At 40.8% G+C, this 18,145-nt stretch overlaps 1 protein-coding gene across 1 annotated transcript; it reads left to right on the top strand.

Annotated features, from left to right (window-relative positions):
- The first annotated feature begins 435 nt into the window (after nucleotides 1–435).
- usp46 (ubiquitin specific peptidase 46) lies at nucleotides 436–9,969 on the top strand. Its single transcript, XM_053322525.1, has 9 exons — nucleotides 436–757; nucleotides 4,184–4,264; nucleotides 6,070–6,283; nucleotides 7,160–7,398; nucleotides 7,935–8,011; nucleotides 8,136–8,219; nucleotides 8,299–8,496; nucleotides 9,434–9,512; nucleotides 9,634–9,969. Exons 1-9 carry the CDS (start codon nucleotides 722–724, stop codon nucleotides 9,733–9,735), a joined length of 1,110 nt encoding a protein of 369 aa, XP_053178500.1. The 5' UTR covers nucleotides 436–721; the 3' UTR covers nucleotides 9,736–9,969.
- Nucleotides 9,970–18,145: the final 8,176 nt, after the last annotated feature.

Genomic DNA, 18,145 nt, shown 5'->3' with positions numbered 1-18,145 from the left:
AAGAATTGGGTGATATGCTTTATAAATAGTCAAACCAAACTGTGTCAATTTTGAGCAGGGAGGATAAAAGTTTGAGTCATGTCAGTTTTATTTATGAATGACAAATTCACACCCGCAGTTAATGAATAGTTGCAGCCCTACATGTCTACACCTTGGATAAAATATAGTTTTGCATATAAGCATACATCTCTTTAAATGCGTCCCAATAATAAACTACAACTCCCAAAAGCCATTGCTTCAAATAGCTACCGTTAATTGGTTGCAGCTCAGCTAAACTTCACCATCCAGATCTCTGTTTGGCTGTCTGCTCCTATCAATCACGCGTAGAAAATCTCAACCAATCAGTTGTAGAGTGTCTGTCTGGAGGGCGGGGTTACTACGCTCCCGTTCTCACAGCAGGCTAGTTTCCTGCTTGTTGCTAACAAACCTGCCGTCTGCAACTTCGCTCGGCCACCATTCACTCATGCATTGACTTTTCTCAGCTGCAGGCTCGGTTCCAGTGTGTGAGGATGGAGCCGTGTGGACGCTGAGTGCAGCTGGACGCTCGGCTCCGTGCTGGCTGCATGGTGCTCCGTGTCTCTGCCTGCTGCTTTCTGACGCTCGGGGTTGCAGTCTGGCCTCCAGCCGCGGCTGCGAATTCACTTCATTTCTCAGCGTCGCCTCGCTCCCAAAGTCATGTTTATTTTATAAAGATGGCGGTGAGGGGGACACTGTGAACTAAATGACTGTCAGAAACATCGCCTCCATTTGTAATATGGTGAGTAATTCGCTGGCTATCCTTGTTGCTATCGATCTGCCTGCAGCCACTGTGTTGAACCTGGTGTGTAATGATGTACATGGGTGAGTCGCCCCCCCCCTCCCCCCTTTACACACACACACACACACACACACACACACACACACACACACACGGTGCAGGATGCAGGCTCTTTAGAAACCAGGATGCACAGTAAATCTGACTATGAGATGTCCTACTTTAACAGGCCTGCATCCCAAATCTTGATATCTATAATATGTATCGTGGACTTGTGCACACTGATGTCTCCCATCAGCGTTGACATTGTGTGCTGCTGCCTGACTGAGACGACACAGTGTGCACTTTGTGTGTCTGTCACCGATGACTGACAGCTGAATGAAGCCGCTGACAGCTTGTTGGGATTGCATAATGTAGTGCTCCACAGGGTCGGTTACAGTAGCACTAATCTGTGTTTACATTATGTTGAGGGGCAGTGAAGAGTGGGGAAGAACAGACTGAAAGGGCTCTGCTTAATGCCATTGGCCTTCTCTTTATGTAGACTGGATACTATAATGTCCTGCAGCTGCTATAATGATACTCTGACTTATCTTTTTTAGTCAAGTCAAAGATCAGCAGGCAAACTTCAATTCTGTAGGTGTCTAAATGCTCAATGACATCTCAGCAGACATTGAAAATGCTCTAAGCTCATGGAGACTGACAGCATGTGTGATATGTACAGTACTGTGGAGCCAGACCATTAAAGGGAAACTTCACTATTTTTCAACCTGGACCCTATTGTCCCTTTTTTTTTTGCATTTAAGTGATTTAAAGAGGACAAGATTTTTTCAGATTGGTCCATTAAAGTCAATAGCCAGCAGCCATGGAACGTGCTGCAATGTGATCCAAGGGGGCAATGGAACCGCACCAGTGTTTGTCCACTAAAAGCAGTTGTTTCACCACTGGCAGACTCAGATTGTTACTATAAGTGTCTGACAACATTGTAGAAAGGACCACACAGAGAAATAAAATGTTTCTCTTTCCCTTTCGCTTGATCTGGTCTGTTTGTTATTGTGTCTGAGCAAGTCTCACTCAAGAAGAAGTCTTGATCTGAACTCTTGCGAGAGTTGAGTTGTTGTAGAGATCAGTTAAATATTCAGCCATGATTCTAAAAAACTTGAAGATAACACCAACACAACAACACCAGCACTCTCCAACTCTTTAATTGGACATACATTGACCGAGCGCTGTTGCCCCAAAAGATTACATTACAGCTTGCTTAAACACTCTCACTCAATACTCAACCTATTTTCAAATGTTGTCACCATAAGTCACAAAAGATGGGAATAGGGTTGAGGTTAAAACATCTGAAAGTTTCCCTTTAAGTACTTTGTAAACCAGGAAGAGGATTTTAAATTGCATTGTGAAAACAACAGCCAACCAGGGAAGGTTACAGAGGACTGGAATGATGTGGTCTGAACTTTTTGTCCTGGATAGAAATCGTGCAGCTAAGTTGTGGATGAGTTGTAACCGACAAATAGTTTAGTTTGGAAGACCCATAAACAGAGAATCTTACTAGTCCGGCATGCTCATGACATAAGTTACGCATGTGTTCGTTAATAGTTTTACAGAAGTATCGGTGAAGACTGCTTCTCCAGTCTGCAGCAGAACTGAGCGTTATGCGTCATATTAATATAGCCTATTATTACATGGAAAAAGGTTGAATGCAAAATGAATTAACTCTCACTTTGTGCTAAACCTTCAGTTATTCATTTAGTTAGTTTTTCAGTTGAAACATACCTGCAGGCACAACAAGCTGCTGTGTGCATGTTTCCCTGGGAGACAGGAGGAGACATTAAACCTACTACTTCTCCATTAAAACATTCCAGATACTAATAAATCTGCAAATATATTTAATTCCTGAAGTTTGGCTATTGGATACAGGATGTCTCTTACTTCACTGAAGCATCAGTTCTCAGTGTTTGTGCACTGCAAGCTTCACAAATCATGCTCATAGGCCTTAAAATTAGATTTGCTATGAGCTCAGAGAAACTTTCCACATTTAGCAGATGAATGTGAAAACAAACTCCGCACATGCATCATTCTGCACAGCTATGTTCAAACATCCAAGTAAGTGGAAGAACAAGAAGTGTGAGTGGAGGGGGATATAAACTTTTTGAAGGATGCATATTTAGGTCACCGGCACACTGATTGTACCATTTATTATGTGTAATATGTCGGTCAAGGATCTTCGAAGCATTTAAAAGCATGTAGAAAATGAATACAATTTAGATGGAAGGTAAAAAATAAAAGTTTCCAGCTGCAGGCGATTATAATGAAAGTGACAACAGTGTGTGGGAGCTTCACATTGTCTTGTGTGTGTGTGGTGTCAGGTGGATGTATTGTGTAAATTCTTGTGGACTGTCAGGTGCACTAATGCTACATTTTCACAGAAGTTTTCCAAAAATGGTAACCCCAATTTTGGTCTGTAATTGCATTAAGAAAGAACCAGTTTGTGTGTGTGTGTGTGTATACAGTACATGGACCTGTGTCTGCGTTTTATGCCGCAGCATCTCAGACTGGAAGCTGCACAGTCGGAAACAAAGAGGCATTCACTGTCTGGTTTGACGGAGAGAAATGACAGTCATTGAAAGTCAAACTAAATTGTCTTCTGTGTTCGCTTCAACAAAGCTGCGGTTCATTTGGAAAAAAAGCTTTGAGCTCCGACAAGTGAAAAGGCTCTGACATGAGATAAGTGGCCTGTCTCAGCAATCAGGCGTAAAATACTCCTGACTTTTTGACATGGGTGCACCTATTTAGACCATATCCTTTTTCTACTTTGACAGAAAGTGTTTTTTGGAGGTTTTTTTTTTTTTGCCTGGCAGCCAAAGGAAGCGAGATGAGGCATAATATTCTGTGGGAAACTGAGACCTTGAAATTTGGCCAGAAGGAGGGTTTATGAGTTAAACTGTATGAGACAGGCCTCTATTTTTGGTTTAGCCTGCTAACCCTTTGTTAACTTTTCAAACTTTCCATATTTAATTTGGTTATACACACATAGACAAATGAGCTTTCTTCTTTGCCTTTGCCTTCTAAGCACAAACAAGCAAAGTGTGTCCTATGAGCTGCATTAAATGTGATGATAACATTAGTTAAAGGAAGAATACGTGATTTCTCAGTTGTAGTTTGTAAACATGAAATTTGTTAGCCCCTCCTACCAGCTTAATGAACATCCTGCATGCTGTTATTGGCTGGAGGCTACACACTCACTTGCCCAAAGGTTGACAACCAGAAACATCCCGAAAGCAACAAAATAATAAGAAAATACAAGCAGAGCGACGATTGAGAGTCTCTACATTGTTTTTTTTTGTTTGTTTTTTTTAAATGAAAACTCTACTCATTCAAGGTTTAATGTTGCCTGTTCTCATGTTTTCCCTCTGGTCTTTTCAGGGCACCAATGCCTCTGCTCTGGAGAAAGACATCGGCCCGGAGCAATTCCCAATCAATGAACACTACTTTGGATTGGTCAATGTAAGCATCAGTATAAATCCTTTCGTACACAAACAAAGGTCATTGCCAAAAAAACACTGGTGTCATTTTTCAAAAACAGACCACTAGAATGGGACCCCGATGAGTCACCTGTCCTCCTAGTGGACAGCTAGTATTGAAAATAACAGGTTGTGTTGTTGTATCTGTTAGCTAATCCAGACGTCACTTGAAATGTATTGTTGATAGAATAAGCTAGTGCTGAGAAGTCAATATATTTTGACAACTATTTGGTAATGCACACAAAAGGACAAACAGAAAGATAGAGAAGAAAACATGAAGGGGAAGGGGGGGGTGGGGGGGGCAATTACATAACAATCATTTATCATTATTTCATTATTGTAAAGATTAACATTAGAAGCGATAACTTTAAATTGACTAATGAAATGTTCTTCTGGCAAGACCGCAAATTAAGAATGTCATACTATGATGTAAACTATTTGAAGTAACATTAGACGGTAAAAGATGGAACTGACATTAAAAGAAAAACAATGTTTGATTCTATAGCAGAGACTTTGCTTTACCTTTTTTTTAATAACATACACCGATCAGCCATAACATTGAAACCACCTGTCTGATATTGTGAAGGTCCCTCTCATGCCACCAAAACAGCTCTGTCCCATCAATGCATGAACTCCAAAAGACCTCTGAAGGTGTCCTCTGGTATCTGGCACCAAGACGTGAGCAGCAGATCCTTTAAGTCCTGTAAGTTGTGAGGAGGGGCCTCCGTGGATCGGACTTGTTTTTCCAGCACATCCCACAGATGCTTGATCAGATTGAGATCTGGAGAACACCTTGAACTCTTTGTCCTGTTCCTCACACCATTCCTGACCATTGTTTGCACTGTGGCAGGGTACATTATACTTCTGAAAAGAGGCCACTGCCGTCAGGGAATACCGTTACCATGGAGTGGTGTACTTGTTCTGGAACAATGTTTTGGTAGGTGGTACATTTCAAAGTAATGTCCACATGAAAGCCAGGACCCAAGCAGAACATCACCACCAGCTGGCCTTCCTCCCACGGCACATCCTGGTTCCATCTCTTCTCTAGGTACCTTGCCTTCCACGTAAAGAAAACATGACTAGAAAAGAAAGAAATCCCTAAAGAAATCAGACCATTGCTCCATGGTCCAGTTTTGATGCTTTTGTAGGTGGACAGTGGTCAGCATGGGTACTCTGACCAGACTGCATTGTGTGTTCTTACACCTGTCTATCATAGCCAGCATTAAACTTTTTCGCAGTTTGAGCTGCAGTAGCTCTTCGGAGGGATCGGACCAGTCTTTGCTTCCCATGCCCATCAATGAGACTTGGGCGCCCATGACTCTGTCGCAGGTTAACTGGTTGTCCTTCATTGGACCACTTTGGATAGGTGCTGACCACTGCATACCTAGAATACCCCACAAGACCTGTGGTTTTGGAGACCCAGTCATCTAGCTATCACAATCTAGCCTCTGTCAAAGTTGCTCAGATTCTTATGTTTGCCTATTTTTCCTGCTTCCAAAACATCATCTTCAGGAACAGGCTGTTCACTTGTTGCCTAATATATCCCATCTCTTGACAGTTGCCATTTTAACAATATAATCAATGTTATTCACTTTGCCTGTCAGTGGTTTTAATGTTTTGGCTGATTGGTGTCATTTTTACCTGCTATATGTTGTTTTGATGGTGTTAATCTCCTGAGCTGTGAGACTTTGTTCAGAGAGGCTTCACAGATTCTAAATGTAAAACACAATGAGTTCTTGTTGCATGTTTTTATAAGAATCATTTCTCTTCTTCCTGCCCCCCCATCAGTTTGGAAACACATGCTACTGTAACTCAGTGCTGCAGGCACTCTACTTCTGCCGGCCTTTCCGGGAGAACGTGCTGGCCTACAAAGCCCAACAGAAGAAGAAGGAGAACCTGCTCACGTGCCTGGCCGACCTCTTCCACTCCATCGCCACACAGAAGAAGAAAGTGGGCGTCATCCCGCCCAAGAAGTTCATCTCCCGCCTACGGAAGGAGAACGGTGAGAGATCATGCCCGATAATAGTCTGAGGTGTCATATGGCTTATCAGGACACTTCAATGAAAGCTATCCATCGTTAATTATTTGTTACACCAACATACATTTAAAACCACAGATAGCTGATTCTTGCAGTTTTGTGTTCTATATTGGTAGCAGTGATGTCTTTTAATGTAGTCTGAATATCAGAGGTGAAGGGCAGGTGCATGTTGGTGGTAAGGTCATTCAGAGAGTAGAGCTGACAGAGAGGCCGACTGTTCTCTGCTGTCCATATTGAGGAAGCTCTTTATGCGAATGAACAATGCAATCTCTGTTGGGACCGAGCTTTTGGTCAGCTGCCTCCTCTCTACTGGACGTTTTTTTTTTTTTTTTTTTTCTTCCCCTCCCTCTCCCGACTCTCCACTTCTCAGTTTCACCTTTCACATACAGATCTGTCAAAACCAGGAGTGTGTGTACGGATGTTTGTAATATCAATGAAGCTTTCTGATTTTTAATTGGCTTGATCTACAGTAGACCTTTCTCAGGGCAGAAATTCTCCAAATAGATTTTTGATAGCAGGGGAGGGGAATGCACAGGTGTAACCAATCACTGTAATGATGTCTCTGTTTAGGTTGGCATGCCAGTGAGCCAGCAATCATTACTGTTATCAATTACAGCTGCGCTTGTCAGAAAGCCCCTCAGTGAAAAAGGTCCATTATTGATTCACATTGAATTGAAACTTCTATAATAATAAAATGAATTGCTCACTGAGTTTATTATAGGCGCTGTGCAGCAATATGATATACAAAAATATGAATGTTATATTGAGTATTAAATTTGGACATCCCAATCAGTTCTCTTCAATGAGTTATCCCCCCCCCCCTTTATCTTCACCCTCCAGATCTGTTTGACAACTACATGCAGCAGGATGCCCACGAATTTCTCAACTACCTGCTGAACACGGTGGCCGACATCCTGCAGGAGGAGAAGAAGCAGGAAAAGCAGAACGGACGCCTCAAGAACAACGGCACCGCTGTCACCACGGAGACCGACACAGAGAACAAGACAGAGCCCACATGGGTCCACGATATCTTCCAAGGCACACTGACCAATGAGACACGCTGCCTCAACTGTGAAACGGTGCGTGGCTGCATTTTGCCTTTTGAATACTTCTTGCTTGGGTTGTATAGTATATGTTCTGCTTAATGCTGATTACCGTTCAACAATTGTCCTTTCACACATTATCTATACACGCCAGTCCTGGGGTGACCGTGAATAAGAGATCCCTCCTGACAAAGAGATGAGCCCTTTACAAAGATGCTGAGAGATGAGACAGAGAAAAAAAAGATGTGGTGAGCAGGCCCGGTGGGCTCTGGCCACCCACTTTACATCAGGGCTGCCAGAGGCTTTGTCCTCCAAAATGGTGAAGGCGAGCAGTGGGACGGGTTGCCCTGAACAACCTCTGCAAACACCAAGGCGCCGCTCTGTGCCGAGACAAAAGCTGTTCATTGTAATAAGCATTTCAAAGACAGTGTGTATGTGTGTGTGTGTGTCTGTGTGTAGTTGTGGGCGGGTGGATGCTCTGTAACAGCACTGCAGGCTTATCCTCACTGACTCAGTCAAAAGGAAATGACAGTTGGATGACATCACTGTCCCTCCCTCTGTTTGTTTGACAGGTGAGCAGCAAAGATGAGGATTTTCTGGATCTCTCTGTGGATGTGGAGCAGAACACGTCAATAACACACTGTCTCAGGTAGTATCGATTTATCATACATTCACTCACACCTTAAAAGGCTCAAAGTCGTCATCATACTCTCTTTTTGCTTTGAGCGAGATCAAATAACCAAGCCTCTCCTATGGCATGCTGTCCTCTCCAGGGACTTCAGTAACACAGAGACTTTGTGCAGTGAATACAAATACTACTGTGAGACATGCTGCAGCAAGCAGGAAGCACAGAAACGGTCAGTAAAGCGCTACGCTAAATACCACTGAGACATGTGCAGAAACGTCACTCCTCTGACCTTGTACGCCTCTCTGCAGGATGCGTGTGAAGAAGCTTCCTATGATCCTGGCGCTACACCTGAAGAGGTTTAAGTACATGGAGCAGCTGCACCGCTACACCAAGCTGTCCTATCGAGTGGTTTTCCCCCTAGAGCTCCGTCTGTTCAACACGTCCGGAGACGCGGTCAACCTGGATCGCATGTATGATCTAGTGGCCGTGGTGGTTCACTGTGGCAGGTACAGTAAATAGTTAATCACCATCAGGATGTAAAGATAATATCTAAGTGTCGGATTTCGAGGTACACACAACAACTGATCTGACTCTAGATTTGTTGAAGTGCAAAGCAGGTTTAGCCAGGTTTGGTCATCCACACACACACACAGGAGCCACTGATTCTTATTGTATCACATCACTCTGTTCTATATAATATTGAAAGAGCAGTTTGACATAGTATAAAGACTGGAAACATTCAGACTGGCTCTGTCCAGATTTTATATGAATCCACTTGCCAGCACCTGTAAAAGTGTCTGAAGTATGAAAAAGACAAGTTTTCGGTTTATGTGCCGGACTGTTTCTTCTCGTTCTCGTTTTCGTTCACTTCCTGCATTCTCCGCCGGTTGCCTGGCGCCCCAAAAATGCGACAAGATTAATGCGAGAAAGCAAATAAGCGTGTTTAAATGCTAAGTGCTGAAAATGTCAAACTTCCATTTAAGCTTTCAGATGAATAAACAGCAGCATAAATGACAAGCAGCTTGGCTCATACTCCGCTATGAAATTCGCCAACGAAGGAGATCTTGTGTTACTGGACAGAATTACCTGAATACCTGTAACACAGACATGTTTTTACAATCTGTTTTATTGCAAATTCCTTGGACAGAATTTAAAAGTGATCTAATGACGATACGATGTTGTTTGGACACACTTTCTAGTTCAATAGAAGGCAATCATGGGTCCAAACTTTTGACTAGTGCTGTATATTTTTGGCTGCATTACATCACAATAATGATAATAGAATTTAAAAAGCGCTGATGTAATGTTTTTACTTTACAAGTGCGCTCCATTTCCAAATCCTAATACAATGACAAGCATGTGCAGTACAGTGTGTGAGTTCTGATACTGCAACATGCGAGTAAAAGAAAGTCACTGTCTCTGTCTCTGTCTCTGTCTCCACAGCGGCCCTAACAGAGGTCATTACATCACCATAGTGAAGAGTCACGGGTTCTGGCTGCTGTTTGATGATGACATAGTGGAGGTGCGTCACTCACACTACTCTCTGCCTGTTTGTGTTTTTGCTCGATTGTTCCCTGACTCACCTGTTTGTACATTTAGTATTGTCAGCGCCATCACACACCGTGTCTCATTATGTCGTGCAGAAAATTGACGCCCAGGCCATCGAGGAGTTTTATGGTCTTACCTCGGACATCTCTAAGAACTCTGAGTCGGGATACATCCTCTTCTACCAGTCGAGGGAGTGACTGGAGCTGGATCAGTGACACAGGAAGAGACTAAACAGGATGAGACCTGTTTGTTTTTGTTGTTTTTTTTACCTTACAGATCCAGACTCACCTTCACCCCCATCCTCCTCTTCCCCCTCCTCCTCCATGTCAGACCTCTCCTGACGTATGTGCCAATCCTCTACTACTCCAGCGCCTGCCCCTGGGTTTCCCTGTTCCTCATCTCTCTCTCTCTCTATCTGTCTTTCTCTCTCTCTCTCTCTCTCTGTCTTTCTCTCTCTCTCTCTGTATAATTTGCTTCTCATGTTCTAGTCACCTGCATCTGGACTGCACTTTAAGAGAAAGGCAAAAATGCTCTACAGCATGACAGAAACAAAAAGAAAGGAGTGTACCTCCACATCAAGCCCTGCTCCCTTTGGTGTAGACTGGTAGCAGAAACCTGCAGAGGTGATTCCCCACCAGGAACATGACTGGGTGAAGGGTCTGGCTTGTCAGAAATTGTACTATATCATTTATATGTATATAAGGTCTACTTCCATTTATTTGTCACCCTCCCCCCTCTCCTTTCATTAGGGCTATTCCCCCCCCCCTCATCACTGTCCAGTCCTTTGATATGTTCATGTCCCTGGTGGATGCATGAGAAGCGAATGAAGTTGGAGACAAACACTGTATAATAGGCACAGATAGATTTCATGCATTTCTAATGGTTTCGAAGCAATATCTTAGCATTAATTAGCGAGAAGTCACACGCTGAAAACTACCTAAAACGATTAACTCCTGATAGTACGAAGGTCATCTGTAGCTGCTGCCTGTCTAACCAGATATGACCCAGTACTTTAACACTACACACGAAAGGACACACTGCTGTTTTTAACTTCAGCAAACCTTTCTCTATCAAATAAATCTCCATTCAGATCAGCTGAATCTTTATAATTTTTTATGATATTAAAAAAAAAAAACCTATTTATTGAACTTAACATATTTATTACTGTTATTTGTAATGCTGACTGCTTGTTAATGAAGGTTTGTGTGTGTAATAAGGCTCATTTCAGAGCTGCGTATGTTAAGACTTACTGTCTATGCTCTTATGGTGTATGTAATACACGACTTGATAGGACAGCTATGGCAGGGTTGCAACAAAAAAAAAAAGAAAATTGGTTTTATCAGTTTGTTGTTCGCATGTTATGTGAAAAGATAAGACAGATTAACATGATGCAAGTGAGACTAAACCCACAACTACCTAATTTATCGATTTGACATTTAAAAAAATAATATTGAAATAATGAAAAAAATAGTGCAATAACAGAGGGAGTTCTTCAATGTGGAATTACCCCCATGAGACTTGATATACAGTATATTTAAATGTTAGTAGATGTGTTTCTTAGCAGCTGATCTTTTTCCCCCCAGTGCTGTGTATTTGTGTACCCATGATCAAAATAATACCCCCCCCCCCCTTTTAACACACATGATGCCCACTTACCTGCTGGGATGTTTGCTGCAACGTTCTGTCATCCATCTCTTTTTGCAACCTTACATAGCATATTGTCTTTTTCTTTTTATTATTACTCCTTTTGTTGAACTACAACATTGTTTTTTTTTCTTGATTTGTCTCTTGACTTTGATGATGTGACTTGTGTATTTCATATGTAGGACATGCTCCCCTAGAGGTAAAATTCATGTTTCAATGTTAATTAATACAATATCCCGCATAGATGATCTTCTCTTTGGCCTATTCCCCAGGGTTTGTTGCCATGTCCTGTATAGTGAGACATCAAACGCCTTGTTTTCATCTCAATGACATTCCTATTTGCCGCACATCAGAGGATATTACCATTTCAAACGCATCTCATTTCAAAATAAGAGGTAGGACTAGGATTAATCTGGTAGCTTTAGTGTCTGTGTCTATACAGGAAAGACAGATTTTAAGGTAAAAATAGTGAAACTCGGGATGTTGAATGCACTTGTTTCTGCTGTCTCTTCCATTGAGTGTGTTACTGGATGAAGTCATGAGGAATATGTGCCAAACTGGAGTCGATATTGACCTTGCAACATGTCTTTAACAGAACATTATTTTCTTTGTAAAGATACAACTGTACATATATATTATGTAGAAAACACTTCTGGAAATAGGAAAATATTTTTTTAAAGTGAAGATCTTGAAAATGTAAAAACAACAAAAAAAAACACACACACACAAAGATTTTAGCTTACCGTTGATCATAAATGAAATCCTGTTAAGAAATACTGTGCTATTTTACAATCACTCGATCACATAATCAATCAGAGAATCATACAGAATCACCATCTGTCATATTATTGCCGTTCTTTGTCGGGTTTAACTGAGCCAGGGTAGGGAGCGGTTGAAGGATTAGTCGGAGACATTTTAGACCCGTGTGAGAAGAAAGAGACTCTTAATGCGCTGATCTTCCATTAAACACTTATGCACTCGCCCTCACTGAGATGTTCAGTCGTTGCACTTGGTCTAATTTATCTTACTGTGATAGTGTTCTACCTAGGAGAGCTCCACCAGGTGGGATCTGATTGAGCTTGTGGGAGGGAAGGAGGAGATGAATCTGACTCTCCATTTGGCTGTAAACTGAAAGTGCACTTTATTAGTGATGAGCTTCAATGCTTTAACATGAAGAACCACAGTCTAAAGCCCAATCCCAATGTCCATGCTCACGGACTTTAAGGCGTGTTGCTGCTAAGTCTGCAATGGCTTAGGGCTCTGCCACTGTCAAATCACCAAGTGCGTTATAAGTCCTCAGGCATATGAAATTAGTAAGAGAAAAAAAATACTAAAATGACCGTATATTGACTCACCATCCACTGAAAAATGAAGTTCCATGGCCTCCACCATGTCTGAAAACATGTCAAATCTGTTGAACCTGGAGATTTCATAAAACGTTTGCTTCCAAAGTTGTGAAAACCATAAGTGGGTTATAGCATGGTGATGTTAAATTCGGAGTTACCATGGGAGATCTGGAAACATTTAAATAAAAAAAGAAGATATACATCATGTGTAGCACTTGCAGCCCCTCGTACCACACCAGGTGACATCAGTTCAGTCTGAGGGCTCAGGGTTTAGACCTTGAGGGGGGGGCATTGGGATTGGGGCTAACACACTCATTTTGAGTTTTGTTTTTTTGTTTTTTTTTTCTTCTGTTCAATAAAAAAGACTATCAACTAACTTGCTGAAGTGTTTTTTTTATTTCTCTGCTGCTTCCTGAGTAGAAGGATGATTCATTTACACACAATTGCTTTCTCTCTTTATTAACCAAAAGATGTCCTTCATAGCCATAGCCATTTCTGTCCTTAATAAATCACGTTACTGTGATATTTTTACCATTTCTATTTTGCTATTGTTACATTTTTCCAGCTTTGTCTGTGACTGAGCCATGTCAAGGGGACTTTCTGTTAGTCTGTGACAAAGATTCTTGATTTTTACCAACAGGAAATGATTTGTGCGGAGATGTAGGTCAATCAGACGGCAAGTTTGTAATGTCATTGCCAATTCAATTTCACAAAATGTTTCTCCAAAGATTGTATTATTTTTTTTTCCTTGGTTGCTTAAAAAGCTGCTTTAATACAGCTCCTCTGTGTGCTTTGCTCAAAATATACAAGCTGATTATTTAGAGTATACTTTATTATGTCAATTTTCTAATATGAATATAATCCATACTCCAAACCTGCTTGGAACTCATATAGTATTTCCATCCTTTGAGAGCATCCTGACACAATTTCTATGAAAAGCAAGGATATTACCCAGACAACATTAAGGCTGCACTCATGAGGAGAGAACATTATCATAACCATTTGTCACCACTGCAGCATCCAAGTCTGTCTCGTAGATCATTTAGTCCGAAAGAAACTGTTTGATTTGCTTTTCACTGAAAATTAGACATGTCTGTCTTCACAGCTATCAGCTTTGTGTCCTCTCAGTCACCCTGAAACCTTGAATAATCCCCCAGGAGGAAGAATACAGCAGCTGCCAAGAGTCTGGCACAATCTTCCACCTTTTTTTTTCTCCTCTCTCTCCTCTTTTTCACCTTCAACTCTCGCTACTCTCCTTTTGAGGCTGCATTCAATAAGATAACACAGTAGACAACACATGAAAAAATGAAACTTTCTACCTGACAAATGCTTTATTTTATTTATGTATATACTGTACTGTATCGCACACATGTCAATTGATTATCAGTGTTATGTAAAGCCTGACCAATATTATTGGCCTATCACAGATATATTGGTATCGGCCCTCAACTCAAGTAATTTACTTATACTTACATAAATTGATATATGCGTACAGATGTTTTTTGGTAGTTTTTATTCATAGTTGATTATAATTATTTAATAGCCAGTGAAATGTACTGTTTCAGTGCACTGATGTAATTTTTTTTACAGTAAAGTTAATCAGTAAAATATCAGAGCCTCCATTAGTAACTACATTTGAGGGATCATTACAAAATGTTCATGTACATATAAGAGCTACAAAGGACAACCCTGATTCCCAAATTATTTTAATTACACATAATTATAACAATCATCTGCATCATTAGCTCACCCATATCAGCTGAACATTCATGACTACCGGTACGTTGATTGGGGAATAGCCTGCTGCATGTTAGATTAACAGATACATTACACAAACCACACATTTTTGATTATGTTAAAATTGGAAAGATGTTGTTTGTTGGTTAACAATGTTCACAACCATGTCTCATAATCATCATTTTTACAACACTAGAGTGAGATTGTGTGGATCACAGGGTTTCCCAGTGTGATTTTCCGGTGGCGTACGATTGGAGGCACAACAAGATGAAGGGGTAACCGAGGATGTTTGTCTTTTGTGGTGCTTTCTTGTTAGAGTTAGAAGTGAAGTCACAGTGAAAACCGCAGGTGGTCTTGGACTTGATACTGACCTCTCATTCTGTTTCTTTGAAAAAATCCCAGGCTCTTCTCAGAAACACTTTGTCTCCTACAGAGAGCTGTGCTGAAGGATAAACTGAACACCCCAACATACACACACACACACACACACACACACACACATACACTCAGTCACACAATATGTTGCAAAAAATTAGTGTCCTGGTTATCAGCATATTTTAGGAAACCTTCAGCCTCTTCCCGGAAAATTCTTTGTAATCGTAAGCAAAAGAAATGCATCAAACTGAAAGACAATGACACAAAGTGTAATTTTGTAAAGCACAAGGTCTATTTTTGTACAAGGACGTTTCTGGAAAATAAAGGATGAGAAATCTTCCTGCTAAGGGTTAGACGGAGGATGTTTGCAGACCAAATATTGCTCTAATAGTTCCGTTTTTTTAATGAGCTAGTTTACATTTTCATGGACTAGAAGCTGCAATGTTTTATTCAGCGTTCTTTAAATACTGCATCCACTTGTTCAGCCTTATTCTCATATCAGTTCCACATAAATGAAGAGTGTTTACAGAAGAATCTATTTTCATCATATTATGCCCAATAAAACCATGCCACGCAATCATGAGACCTTAGTCACAGCTATTTTGGTAGTCGCTGGATCAGAAATGGCCAAAATAAACCCTGCTGCTGTATAAACATAGAAGTTTGATGTAAATTCCCTGGCAAAGTCTGCAGAGAGAAGATGGCTCAGTGACTTCCAGTTAGTCTGTGTGGACAAACAACCAGCTTGTAATGCATCACTATGAGACCCTTTTCTGCATAGTCCATTAGATATTTCACATTAGATATTAAACCTATATGTGATGATAGGATAATGGCATCATAGGTCATCAATTTAATGCCAAGCAGATATAACTGACCGGCAATAAGAGACTTGATTTGACCAGAAAACAACATGCAGCATGTGTTTGATTATAAAACTGATCCAAAAGCAGTTCTGAACCACAGCTTCATGCAGCACACTAAGTGGGACATTTATATTTATTATATAAGCTCACTGTGAGAGTCAGATGCTCTCCTTACCTACACACTAACTTAGTCACTAGTTCTCTAACTGACACCTCAGTGATTATGTGTTGGTACAAGTCTCGGCAGCAGACTGACATCCAACCGGTCTGTTTTCTTTGTGGCCCCAAGAGCCAGTTGGGGATGCTCGTGTACCATGTTGAATAAGAGGAAGGCGTTATACACTGTGTAACAGTGTAATAAAGCATGTTTTGATTGTTAATTTGCTTTAATTCAGTTCAGAATCCAATATGTTTAATGTGTATAATGTTATAACTGAGGATTATTGTGTTCTAGTCTTATTGTCAGCTTCAAAATAAGCTGGCCGAGACTCTGTTATCCATCCTTATTCTTGTGGCAGCCCGCCTTCTGATACCAGTGAAATCTGAGATTCCATCGAAGATACTCCACAGAGAACTGGAGCAGAGCAAACATCAATAAACAGTTATCCTTTTCATTTTGAGACTGTAAACAAAGTCTTCCAGAGAAATTTAGTAGACTTTTATAGTTTAACTTGAGTTTTAGGTCAGACATGCAGGGTGCTGGCCTTATAAAGCCAGCAGCTAGATAAACCAATACCATCTTAGGGAAATAGGACCATACAGTAACTTTGAGAGACACATTATTTTCTAATTTTTTAACAGCAAATTTTAAACCGTTCTCTATTACTGTTGCTGTATAAGAGTAGAACGAGAACCCTGCTATACTTCCAGTGCAATAGATGAATTGCTGAATGAATGAGTGGTTACAGTCTGAGAACTGTGCAGGTGTGCTTCTGTCTTTCCATGTGTCCATATTGCAAGTGAATGCAAACACTGCAGCCAGTTCAACTCATGATTTGTTCTTTGTTTTCTCTCTGACAACCCAGCAGCCACATTCTCTTCTTTACAGTACATTTTCCAGAGCTGACATCTGTGGTATTTAGAAGGAAACCTCCTGTCATGCTTACAGACTTATTCACACTGTACAAACTGTACTAACCATACTTATACATCTCATATGTCACATTTATATGTTGCCATGTGAAAATATTGCAAATCATATTGACTGAATGAGACACTAAAGCCTTCAGATCATGAAAAGGCCTTTTAATGAAAATGATGAGAGCATATATCACTCCAAAAATCAATATTTTGCATAAAATGTTCACCTGTTGAGATTTGTTACTGACCATCCTGCCATGACATGTTAGCTTGCTTCCACATTGTTGCATTTGTTGACCTCCAGCCCTTGTTCAGTGCGGAAATGAGACTAAAAATTTGAATTATTTTCGTGCAGGTGTTTTTAAAGCAAACACTGGCAACAACCTGATACACAAAGAGGAGACTGTGCTTGCAGCTAAGCAAATAAGCTGCAAATGTTCTCCCCCATCATGTTGAAATATTCTCTCACTAATAAGCATGTGAATTTTACATTTTGAGACAGGAAATACCTCACCTTTTATGGCCTTATACTGTGTTCATTGTTTTCGTTACACACAGGAAGAGCATTTCTAACTAAATTATCTTCCTTAAATGACCACCCGGAACACTTTTCATTCCTTTTTTCACCCCACCAAATCAGTTTAGGCCCTTAGTCAGCGAGTCATAGCCAGTAACCATGATTTTTGTCTTGATCAGGAGGCGTGTCCAGTCATACTCCCCCTATCTGTTCTGTGTTTTACCTCCACATCATAGAAGTAATATTTATTTCTCTGCCCTTTTTGGGGACTGACCATGGGCATCCGGTAGGTCACAAATAATGAACAGCTCTGTGTTGGTTGAGGGGCCCTGGGCAGGCACATGCATATATCACAGGAGATCAGCTGGAAAGTGTTTGTCCCACTAGGACAATTAGCAAGTAATAAGCACAAAGGCATGCTCACTGAAAGCTGTGTTTCACTGAGAGTAACTTGGCCAGAAAAAAATCCATTATTGTGTTGAGCTGCCATCTAGTGGTGAGTTTTAGTCAATTACTGCAAGACAGCTCACAAGAAACACAAATCTGTTAGTTCTGAGGTTGAAAAGTGATATCCAAACCAGCTCCCTTCTAATATTTGATCATCCAAAGTTACACACAAACAAAAAACATATTCATCAATCAAAATGCATCTTATTGATGTTGTATTGTGGTGTTGTAACAATGTTCAGCCTGTTATGTGTTTCTTAGAAAAAAGTGTTTGCACAACATTTTTGTTTGCTTTTACCCAGTGCCAGTTTCACCTTCTCACATCTGGGATATACAGAAATAGACAAAAGACAGAGACAGACTGATCCAAAGACATGGTGGTGTGTCAGTTCAAGTGAAGCTGAAAATACTCTGTAACCCCGGAGGTCAAACCACTACAGCCACAAAAAAGTTTCCACATATCTAGTAGTTGTTCTTGTTCTCTGTGAGGCCGATGTTATTCCAGCTCTCACATCCACCAGATATTTCTTTCTCTCATTTTTTTCTTTCTCTTTGCCTTTTTCTCTCCCTTTAATGTTCCTTTCTTCCACCCCTG

This window comes from Scomber japonicus, chromosome 7 (assembly GCF_027409825.1).
Source record: "Scomber japonicus isolate fScoJap1 chromosome 7, fScoJap1.pri, whole genome shotgun sequence".
NCBI classification, from domain to species: domain Eukaryota; kingdom Metazoa; phylum Chordata; class Actinopteri; order Scombriformes; family Scombridae; genus Scomber; species Scomber japonicus.
The sequence above is the reverse complement of the archived record's forward strand: the minus strand, read 5'-3'. Positions and strand labels throughout refer to the sequence as shown.

What these genes read in the sequence shown, in the direction of transcription:
- usp46 (XM_053322525.1), top strand. Translation starts at nt 722, where the DNA reads ATGACTGTCAGAAACATCGCCTCCATTTGTAATATG. An exon ending in TCGCCTCCATTTGTAATATG is followed by an intron (nt 758 to 4,183) that starts GTGAGTAATTCG and finishes TGGTCTTTTCAG; the next exon opens with GGCACCAATGCCTCTGCTCT. An exon ending in TCAATAACACACTGTCTCAG is followed by an intron (nt 8,012 to 8,135) that starts GTAGTATCGATT and finishes TGTCCTCTCCAG; the next exon opens with GGACTTCAGTAACACAGAGA.